The sequence below is a fragment of the Ammospiza caudacuta genome, chromosome 10, assembly GCF_027887145.1.
Source record: "Ammospiza caudacuta isolate bAmmCau1 chromosome 10, bAmmCau1.pri, whole genome shotgun sequence".
NCBI lineage: Eukaryota > Metazoa > Chordata > Aves > Passeriformes > Passerellidae > Ammospiza > Ammospiza caudacuta.
The window spans coordinates 2,890,087-2,901,264 of NC_080602.1; the positions used below are offsets into that span (position 1 = coordinate 2,890,087).

General features: G+C 57.4%; 1 protein-coding gene across 1 annotated transcript; it reads right to left on the minus strand.

Annotated features, from left to right (window-relative positions):
* Positions 1 to 560: 560 nt before the first annotated feature.
* On the minus strand, positions 561 to 10,542 carry LOC131562104 (serine/threonine-protein kinase pim-1-like). Its single transcript, XM_058811678.1, has 6 exons — positions 10,286 to 10,542; positions 2,180 to 2,414; positions 2,016 to 2,066; positions 1,445 to 1,811; positions 910 to 1,086; positions 561 to 667 (listed from the first exon to the last, which is right to left on the minus strand). Exons 1-6 carry the CDS (start codon positions 10,540 to 10,542, stop codon positions 561 to 563), a joined length of 1,194 nt encoding a protein of 397 aa, XP_058667661.1.
* Positions 10,543 to 11,178: the final 636 nt, after the last annotated feature.

Genomic DNA, 11,178 nt, shown 5'->3' on the forward strand with positions numbered 1-11,178 from the left:
GCTGGGCAGCTGACTGAAGAATTCATTGTATCTGCCCCAGCAAAGGGGGAACCTTTGGTGCCCAGCTGTGCCATGCCCAGATCTGGGAGCAACCCCCTACCTATAGACTCACCTGCAAATTGGACCTGGAGCCTGGCTTTGAAGAAGGTGCCAGAATCCAAGTCCATCATCTTCAGCTGGCCAGGCCAAGGAAGAGATTGTCATCTTTGAGGTTGTCCTTGGTGTCTCCAGCACCAGCCCCATTTGGAACAGCTTCTCCAGGGGCTCCTTCTCCTTCCCTGGGGTCAGACCAGGCTGTCAGGGCTCTGCCCAGGGCCCCAGCCATCCATGAACCATACAAACAAAACCAGGGGGATGGTGGCCACCAGTGCTTGTCACACCGGGTCTCCAGCTCAGCTCCAGCCCAAGAGCTGCATGTTCCCTTCTGCTGACCCCTGCTCAGAGCTACAGGCAGGACAAAACCAGCCTGGTTTGCTTTGCCACTGATTGCCAAGAGATGTGTGGAGCTGGTACCTGCCAGGCCCCTGGATCCAACTGTGCACGTGGATCTCTTCAGTCTTCTAGGGCAGAGGAACACCCTTCACCCAAGGATGACAGAAAAGATCTTCTAAGGATGGCCTGTCCGAGGGTTGCATGGACAAACACCTCTTAATGACATCTTGGCACGCTGGGGAGAGAAACCAGAAATCACCAGTCAGTTGGAGAAGTTGCCCTCCTGTTCCCATGCCCAGGTCATGCTGGGTGTGCCCAGAGCTGGGCCTAAACTTCCCCGTGGATGCTCTGTTTGGAGGACAGCAGGAGAGCAGGACATGTGCAACCTCCTCAGCAGCTGCCAGAGTGGTTTGCCCATGAGCCCGCTGCTGTCTCCCAGCACTGGTATTCCCCCCGTGCCCAGAGATGAGGATCCACCTTGAGAGAGCCATCGTGGGAACAAGATTCGCCCCCGGATGATCTCCTGGCCCCTCCTGAATGGGTGCTTCCCCATGACCAGGTGGCACAGCAGGAGGCCCAGGGACCAGATCGTGGCTGCCTCGCCATGGTAGCGTTGGTGCTGGATCCACTCTGGTGGGCTGTAGGACAGGGTTCCTGTGGAACACAGACACAGCTCAGCAGGGGGCTGCTGCTGCTCCCAGAGCCCGGCCCCAGCATCCCTGGGCCTGTGGGGCCGCCCCAGAGGCACACGGGGTGAGCGCTGCCCTCTCACCAGCACTTGGGACTTGTGCACAAACTTGGGGATGGAAAAGAAGCCACTGGTCTTGGAAGAGGGCAGAAGAAACACAAGGAAGGCCCAACCATGACACACAAAGGAAAAACCCACCCAGTAGTGGAGAAAACCCACTCTCCCTCCCACCCAGAACAACTCGGCCTTAGCATCAATCCCATCCCAGTGCTGCACCCAGGCTGGGCCACGAGATGCCCAGGAGCACACCCTGCGAGGGCTCACCTGCAAACTGCGTGTAGGCTGTGTCTTGGAGGAAGGCGCCACAGCCAAAGTCGATCAGTTTCAGCTGCCCGCTGGCCAGGTCGAGCAGGACATTCTCGGGCTTGATGTCCCGGTGCAGGACCCCGCAGCTGGTGCAGTGCCGCACGGCCTCCAGCACCTGGCGGAACAGCTCCCGCGCCTCCTCCTCCGGCAGGAACCCCCGCTCCGCCAGGAAACCCGAGAGCTCCTGGCACCGCTCCGGACGCTCCAGCACCAGCAGGAAGCTGTCGGGGAGCTCAAGCCACTCCAGGAGCTGAATGACACCGCCACAGCGACCGGACACCTTGGCCAGCAGCACGATCTCCAGGGGTGCGCTGGTGCCGTCGGGCTGCGGGAGGAGCACGACGCCGTCAGTGGGGCCGAGGCCGTGCCGGGGCTCTGGGAGCCCTCAGCCAGCCCGGGATGCTCTGCATGCCCCGCTCAACCCACGCCCGCTCTCCCCGCAGGGCTCACGGCGGCTCCCACCGCGCCGGGCCCCGGCTCCTCCTCGCCCGGCACGGCCCGGCTGCTGCCGCTGGCTCCGCTCACTCACCAGCTCGCCCCAGTGCCGGATGCGATCCCTCGGCACGCGTTTGATGGCCACCTGCGAGCGAGGGAGAGCAGCGGGCTGAGCTCGCCGCCCGTCATGCCCAGACGCATCCTCCTCCTCCTCCTCCCTCCCCTCTGCCTGCGTCCGCCGCCGGCCCAGCCGCTCACCGGGGCGCCGTCCGAGAGCCGCGTGGCCGCAAAGACGCTGCCGAAGCCGCCGCGCCCCAGCAGCGATCCCAGCCGGTACCGCTCCTGCAGGGCCTCCTGCGCCGTCCCTGCGGGCGGGACGCGGCTTTCAGAGCTCGGCCCGGGTCCAGCAACGGCCCCCGAGCGCCCCTCACCCGCCCCGGGCCCGGCATCCCCACCCGCCCCAGGCCCTGGTGGCTTGGGGCCGGCGGCCGCGCTGCCGAGCGGCGGAGCTCGGGCCGGGGAAGCCGCAGCGGAGGCGGAGGGAGCGGCCGCGCCGCGTGTGTGCTCCGCGGGCCCCGGGAGAAGCCGGGGCCGGGACCGGGGTCGGGACCGGACCCTGCGTTGGGTCCGGGTCCGGGCTCGGGCCAGGCGGAGCCGAAGGGCGGCGATGCCGCCCCCGCACCAGGCACTGATGCCCGCCCAGCAGCGCCACCGCCAGTACGGCCAGAGCCGGGCGGAGGCGAGACCGCGGCGGGACGGCCGGGGCCGGGCACGGGGCAGCCCCGCCCGGGGCCGGGGGCGGGCCGGGGGCATGGCCCTGCCCTGCAGGGGAGAGGGAGGCGGGGAGAGGAGAGGGACGCTGGGAAACGGACACTGAGAGAAGGGTGCCCGACAGCGGGAAAGGGAGAGAAAGAGAAATAAAGAGACAAAGAGAAAGTAAAGGAGAAAGACTGTTCAGAAGTATCTGTTTTGGTGCTCTCGCCGCTGCTGCTGCCGCTGCTGCTGCCGCCGCTGCCGCCGCTGCCGCCGCTGCAACTGAAGCACCGGGGCCGTTCGTCCCCGTGTCCGTTCCCCGCTCGCCCCACGAGCCCCACGTTCGAGCCCCGCGCGCCCCGGGGACAGCCCTTCCGTCTGCCCAAACACGGGAACTTTGCAGCCTTGAGCCCAAATGCAGAGCCCTGACTCCTGCACGCTGGCACAGCGATCCCCTCGCTCGCTGCTGGGCATTGTCCTTGCTGAGGATCAAACACTGTCGGGACACCTTCCCTTGGGGTAGGATTCCTACCTGAGCCCAGCACTGCACTTACATATCTAGTGTTGCTTTCCAGTAAAAACAGGGGAAGGAAAACTGTGTGTGGCTCATGGTATTTTAGAGTGTCTAAAAATCACTAAGTCACCAATCTTAGAGGTGAGGTGCATCTGGAATTACTGGGATGGAGAAGCAGTGCAACATGGAAAAGGGGAGCATAGAAATAAATAGAGGAAAACACCTTGGATTGTTTCTTTCATTTTCATTTCACTTCTGGAAAGCTGTTTCTGTTTTCCAGGAATCTTCTCCTGTCTGCTCTTCCCAAGAATCTCTCATGGAGAACAAGGTCAAGCTTCTGTCACAAGATTTGCCACCAGGAAATGATGCCACTGGTGAAATTTTCATTGTGACTGTTTGTGCTGGTTTGGGGCAAATTTTGGGAGGAAAGCTCCAAAATGGGTCTGTCTAGAAAGCAAGTTCGAGCAGCCCCTACTCCTAATAGTTCAGGAAAAGACTTCCCTTGAGAAAAGTGAAAAAACCCAAGTTTATTTCACAAGTGAAGTATTCACAAGCATGAAAAATGAATAATATTAAATCAAACTTCTCACAGTAGTGAAGAGATGGCAAATTCAGGAAGTCCTTTTTGTGGGTTGTAGTTGGCTGCCTTGGTCTCTTCTAAGTCCCTCTGGTGCTGGAATGCAGCGTCCCCGAGCTCGGGGGGCCACAGGTGTGAGCTGCTGCTGCCGGTGTTTGTCTGGGTTTTCAGTCCAGAGCAGGTGTAAACAGTTCCAAGAAAAAGGAAAGTCACAGTTCCTCCACAGAAAGAGGAACTTCTCTTCCTAAGCTAGCTAAAACCAAATTGCTAGACCTGGGCTGTGAAGGTATCAGGAAATTTCCAAATCTGGGCACTGGCGGTCCCAGCAAACACCAGAGCTGGATGGTGCTGGAGCCAGAACCTGCAGAGTTACAAATTTTGGCCTTCTGTGCCAGCTAATCCATGGACTTGGGCTGTGCCAGCACCAGGAAGTTTTCAGATCTGGGCGCTGGCGCTGCCAGCCAACACCAGATGTGGGTGGCGTCATTGCCAGCGACAGAAATCTGCCAGATTTGGGCTCTGCTGGCCCTGAGAAATTTCCAAATCTGCGTTCTGGTTACATGACACACAAGATGTGGGGGCGGTGCCAGAGCCAGTAAGAGGAAGCTGCCACAGGTTTTGGATTTCTGTGCCAGCAAATTGCTGCACTTGGGCTGTGCCAGAATTGGGAAATTTCCAGATCTGGGCACTGGCAGTGCCAGCAAACAGCCCATTTCAGGCTCCAGGCTCCAGGAAGGACTGGATCTGGATGCCTTCCTCTTTTCTTTCCTTCCTTCTTTCCTGGGATCCTGCGGCCAGCAAACTCCAGATTGGGCAGTGCTGGCAAGGGGAAATTGACAGGTTTTAGCTTTCTTTGCCAGCGAATTCTGGACATGGGTAGTGCCAGCACCGGGAAATTGCCAGATGTGGGCACTGGCAGTGCCAGCACACACCAGATCTGGGTGGGGAATGTGCCAGCACCAGGAAATTGTGAAATGTGAACTTTCAGTGCCAGCATATTGCTGGAATTATGCTGTGCAGGAACCTGAAAACTTCTGGATCTGGGCACTTGTGGTGTCAGCAAACACAAGATTGAGTTGCTGTAGGTACCAGGTATTTGCTTGGTTTTGGCTTTCTTTGCCAGAAAATTACAAGACTTGGGCTGTGTTGGCACTGGGAAATTCCCGCATCTGGGCACTGGTGGTGCCAGCAACCACCAGATCTTGGCATTGCCAATGACGGTAGCAGGGAATTGCCAGATTGTGGCTTTCTTTACCAGAAAATTGCTGGACTTGGCTCTGCCAGAACAGGGAAATATCCAGATGTGAGCACTGGCAGTGGCAGCAAACACCAGGTCTGGGTGCCTGTATTGGCATCAGGAGATTGCCGGATTTTGGCTTTCTGTGCCAGCAAATTGCTGGACTTGGGCTGTGCCAGGACAGGGAAATTTCCAGATCTGGGCACTTGCACAGCAAACACCAGACCTGGGTGGTGCTGGTGGCAGCACTGGGAAGCTGCTGGGTTCTGGCTTTCTTTGCCAGAAAATTGCTGCATTTAGGTTTTGCTGGCACTGAGAAATTCCCAGATGCTAATTTTCTATGCCAGCAAACTGCTGGAATTAGGCTGTGCAGGCATCTGAAACATTCCCGATCTGGGTACTGGGGGTGTCAGCAAACCCAAGATCGGGTTGCTGTAGGTACCAGGTCTTTGCTTGGTTTTGACTTTCTTTGCCAGCAAATTGCTGGACTTGGGCTCTGTCAGAATAGAGAAATATCAAAATCTGGGAACTGGCAGTGCCAGCAAACACCACATTTCAGGAAGGATTGGATCTGGATCCGTTCCCTCCCTGCCTCCCTCCCTCAACAAGGCGCCAGAAGGGCTGGAGAGCAGCCAGGCAGAAAGGGACCTGGGGGCACTGATGGACAGCAGGCTGCACAGGAGCCAGCAGTGTGCCCAGGTGGCCAAGGAGGCCAATGGCTCCTGGCCTGGATCAGGAATGGTGTGGCCAGCAGGAGCAGGGCTGGGATTCTTCCCCTGTGCTCAGCACTGCTTGGGCAGCGCCTCGAGTGCTGTTTGCATTTCTGGACCCCCCAATTTTGGAAGGACATGGAGGGGCTGGAGCGTGTCCAGAGAAGGGCAACAAGGCGGGGGGGTGGGGGGGGGATCTGGAGCACAAGAGCTGTGAGGAGCGGCTGAGGGAGCTGCTGGGGTTGTTTATCCTGGAGGAGAGGAGGCCCAGAGGAGACAAGGCAGTGTCAGGGCACAGGTTGGACTTGATGATCTCCATGGCCTGTTCCACCCTTGCTGATTCTGAGATTCTCTGAAACCACCCTTGGAGCAGTTGCAGGAGGAGCCCTGGGCCTCCTGTTCAGAAGCTCCAGCAGCCCAGGTCCCTCAGCTTCTCCTGCCAGCCCCAAAGCCCATCCTGTCAGTCCTGCAGAGCCTCTGCAGCTCCTCCTCACTGCCCAGAACAGGGAGCCCCAGAGCCAGACACAGCAGCCCAGATGTGCCCCCCTGGCCTGGGGTGCCGCTGGCAAGGGAGCAGCACCAGGCACTGCAGGAGCCTGCAGACAATTGATCTGAAGGCCAAAGCTCCTTAGCTCCTTCTGAAAGAGCAGGAACAGTTCCTCATTCCAGAGTGGTGGAATGCTGGGCACCGCAGCTCCGGGTGAGGACTGGACACAAGTTTGCTCCCACTGAGTGCTGGGATGGGTTCTGCAGGAGCTCTGGGCTCCTGGGCTTGCCAGGCACAATGAGGAGAGAAGGAGCCAAGTCCACTGATGTGGGAAATGGGTTTGTAGAAAGTTTTTAGAGCCTAATAGAAGGCCCACAAAATATGAATCTGTATATAAATCTTGAGACAAGGAATGCTAACTTAAAATTTTCCATGGAATAGGACAGATATTGTTGATAGAGTAATGGAGCTAGAAAAATATTTCTAAAGATGGCCTTGCAAATAAGACTTTGGAAAAACAGAGCTATGAAAGATGCATTGTAGTGGGACCCACAAGGGGTATTTTTAAATAATTGGCTTTAACGCATCTACAACATGGCATGGCAAAAGGCTGAAAGACCAAGAAACACTTATAATGTAAAATATTTAGGAAGTAGTTGGCTTCTGATTGTGATGGCGTGAATTATAACATCTGTATTGTCTCACCCTTCTCATGACACTGAAAATGGAATAAAAGTTTTTAAAACACCTCTCAGTTGCCCCATCTCTAGGTCAAGAAAAGAGTATTATCCAACACACTGACACACCTTTGCCTTAAGCATAGCCCAGCCTGGACCAAACACACTGAAAGGTTTCCCCTGTGGCCCATGTCTCGAAACATCAGGTCTGCTGTTTGACAACTCAGGTTGGTTTGGTGTCAAGGAGTTCCCTTAGAAATACTGGGTTTGTCTTCCTCTGTGCCTTCCCCTCAGCAGCCTTGGGGATGCTCCTGTGTGAAGCCATCTGTCTCACACAGTTTCAGACAACTTCAAACAGGATATTGTGCAAGAAGTCGTCTCCTCTAAAGTGTTCCTGCAATCCCTTTCCAGCAATGGGAAATTATTACTGATAGATGAAAGTGGAAAACCCCCAACAGTTTATTATCAAACAGAATCCCCCATGACACGCGTTCCAAGAAGGCGCTGGGGTCTCTCTCGGAAGAACAGGAGCTGTCACGGAGCAGTTCCAGCAGCTGATGGAAGCTCGGGGACTCATCCGGTGTCGGCTTTCTCCCACGGCAGAGCTCCATGGGGCGGGCAGGGCAGTGAAGCAGCTGGGCTGGAGCCCCTCGCTGCCTTGTCTCCCCGGCGTGGCTCAGCCCACAGACTCTCGGGCTGGGAGCGGGGCCGCTCCGCTCCTGCCGGCACCGTGTCCCTGGGCTTGGACAAACAGTTTCCTGCCAGGAGAGCCCTGCACACTGCTCCACAGATCTTTCATAAAGGCCCAAACCAACTCCAAACACTCTGTCTGCAGCAGCTTTGCACAAAGGGCTGCAGCAATCCGGGACAGCTGCAAGTGAGTGTCGGAAGGCTCTTGTCTTGTTCCTGACAGCAGAATTCTTGATGATCTGATGCAGTTTTATTCAGATGTAACATGAGAGCGGAGGTTTTTTGTTAAAATATTTCATGATGAGTAACAAGCCTTGGGTGCATGAGGTACAGGACTGACATGCCAAAGCATGAGCATATCCTCCAAAGTGGCCAGTTTAATTGCCCATTTTATTACTCTTGTATTTACTCCACACTAATAAGGAAAACCAAGCTCTGCTTGGAGGCAAAACAGGCATGGGATACACTACAGTCCCTCGCAGGCTCAGCAGGGCTGGCAGTGACACAGCAGGCCGTCTGCTTCATTGTGAACCACTACAGAGCTACATCCCAATGTGGTTTAGGTAGCGTGGTATAATTAAGAGCTCCCTTTCTGCATGAGACACAAAAAGGAGATCCCAAATGATCTTCTGCAAACAAGGTGCAAACAACACAGCTGCACTGCTGTCCCGGGTAAATATACATACAGGTGAACTTTGCCAAAGCAGTGCATCATTTCCCAGTGAAATACATGACCTTTTCTTAGCTATGGAATTGTGATTGAAGACACCTGTGAGCCAGATCAGTGGGAGATTGCAAAGGAGCAAAGCTTTGGGATTTGGGCACACTTCTCTTGGTTTCTTTGCTCAGGCCTTTGGTGAGCACAGAACACACCTAGGTAGAAAACCTTTGACTAGACAGGATCTTTTGGATCCATTGTCCCCCAAACGTGTCAATGTGTGGCCCCGTTGTAATGCCAAGTAACAAAGAGCAGCACAGATGACACAAAGAAAACATGGCCAAAGAGGAATAGGAGAGGCCCAATGAGGAAAGGATGTGGTGAGACACTGGCACATTGAGTGAGCTGCACTCCCATAATCTCTAGGCTAGCAGGTCCTGGTCTCACTTTCTCCTTTTGGTTTTTTCAATTGTGTTTATTTATTTACTATTTTTCATCATCAAAATAAAATAGCTAGAATTAAAAAAAAAAACCTCATAAAAACTTAAAGACAGAATCAAAAGACATTAATTCAAAAAGAACCCTAACCCCAACCCCAACAACAACCCCAACCCTAACCCTAACTGGGGTCGTGTTTTCCTAATTTTCCCCATTTTTCCCCCAATGTTTCCCCACCGTGTCTCGGATTCCCCCCCGATATTCCTTCCGGGGATCCCCGGCCGTGTCCAGTTCTTTACCCCGATCCTGCCCGGCCGTGCCCGGTTCTTTACCCTGATCCCACCCGGCCATGCCCGGTTCTTTTCCCCGATCCCACCCGGCCGTGCCCGGTTCTTTTCCCCGATCCCGCCCGGCCGTGTCCAGTTCTTTACCCCAGTCGTGCCCGGCCGTGCCCCGTTCTTTTCCCCGATCCCGCCCGGCTGTGCCCGGTTCTTTTCCCCGATCCCGCCCGGCTGTGCCCGGTTCTTTACCCCGATCCCGCCCGGCCGTGCCCGGTTCTTTACCCCGATCCCGCCCGGCCGTGCCCGGTTCTTTACCCCGATCCCGCCCGGCCGTGCCCCGTTCTTTTCCCCGATCCCGCCCAGCCGTGCCCGGTTCTTTACCCCGATCCCGCCGGGCCGTGCCCGGTTCTTTACCCCGATCCCGCCCGGCCGTGCCCGGTTCTTTTCCCCGATCCCGCCCGGCCGTTCACGGCCCTCACCCGTCCCCGTGCCCGGGCCGGCCCTGGGGCTCTCCCTTGCTGGCCCCGGGCGGGTGCGGGAGAGAGAAAATCCAGTAAAATGGAACAAAACCCAATCCAACCGTGCGGGGTCTCGGTGGGGTTTGGGGTGCACAGCTGGGATTTGGGGCGTGCGGGTGGCACCTTGGGCTCCCTCCCGGGTGGGGTTTGGGGTCAGCTGGGGCCGGTTCGGGGCTCCCGTCGACAGAGGAGCCGGGCCCGGTCGGAGGAGTCCGCAGGGGATTTGGGGGCAGCTGAGCTGGTTTTGGGGGAAACGGGGGCATTTTGGGGGCTCCGAGATGAATGCTGGGATCACCTGGGGGCATTTTGGGGCTCCCGAGTGGGTTTTCGGGGCACTTGGAGGCATTTGGACAGTCCCGGAGGGATGCTGAGCTGAACTTGTGGCCGTTGCAGCTCAGCAAGGAAAGAAAAGGTAAAACAGAAAGCCTGAAAGCCAGGCAGAAAGAAATTCCTAATTTTTAACCCCAAAAATGCCGGTTGGAGCCCTAAACACTTCCAGATTTTCTCCCTGCAAGGACCCAAAATTCCCATTTCCCCCCCTTTCTCAGGCCCTACAAATGCAGGATTTTACCCCAAAAATCCGGAGATCCATCGCTGAAAGATTCGGGTTTTGAAGCCCAGAAATGCCGGGCTTGAACCCCAAACAATCCGATTTTGAACCCCAAATCTTCCCCAATTTGTTTCGCCTTCCAGGGCCCAAAGGTCCCGGTCTGGAACCCCCAGAGTCGCGATTTTCAAGCCAAACATTCCCAGGTTTTCACCCCCAAAATCCCCACCCAAATGCATGCCCAGAACGGGGGGGATTGAAGCCCAAAAGCCCCGACTTTTCGGGCCGGAGTTCCGGGAATTTCCCGCCGAAATGCCCCGGATGTTTCCCGCCAAAATGCTCAGGGCTTGCGGGCGCGGCAATGGTGGCGGCGGGATCGGCCCGGCTCAGGTTGGGGGTGTCCGCGGGGGGGTTGGGGGGAATCGGGGGGATTCTGGGGCTGCTGGGGGGATCGGGGCGCTGCCAGGCCGGTTTTGGGGTGAATCGGGGCCGTTTCTGGACTCGCGTCGAGCGCGGCCGAACCGAGCGCGGCATAGGCGGCGGCGGGAAGGGGGCGGGGGGGCGGCGGCGGCGGGAGCGGCCGGGCCGGGGCGGAGGTGTCCGGGGGGGATTTTGGGGGGATTTGCGGGGACTCTGGGACAATTGGGGGGATTTTGGGGCTCCGAGGCCGGTTCTGGGGGGGATTTGGGTGGGTTCTGGGCTCTCATAAGCGGCGCCGAGCCAAGCGCGGCAGAGGCGGCGGGGGAGGGGGGGCGCAGCAGCGGGAGCAGCCGGGCCAGGGTGGAGGCGTCCGGGGGGGGATTTGGGGGGAATTGGGGGGGATTTGGGGATGGTAGCCGAGGCTGGAGGGGTCCTGAGGCGATTTTGGGGGTAGTTGAGGCTTTTTGGGGGGAACTGGGGGGGGGGTTTGGGGCTCCCGGGTGAGGTTTTGGGGGGGTCCGTGAGGGGTCGTGGGCGTCCTGGATGGGATTTGGGGAGATGGGAGGGATTTTGGGGTGAATGTGGGGGATTTGGGGGCCGGCAGGTGAATCTTGGGGGGGAATTGGGCCATTGTGGGGGTCCCGAGTTGCTTTTCCCAATCTTTACCCCCAAGTTCCCGATATTTCGGCCGTCGGTGCCTGCGCCCGTTCCCCGCCGGCCCCACAAGCCCCACGTCCGAGCCCCACGCGC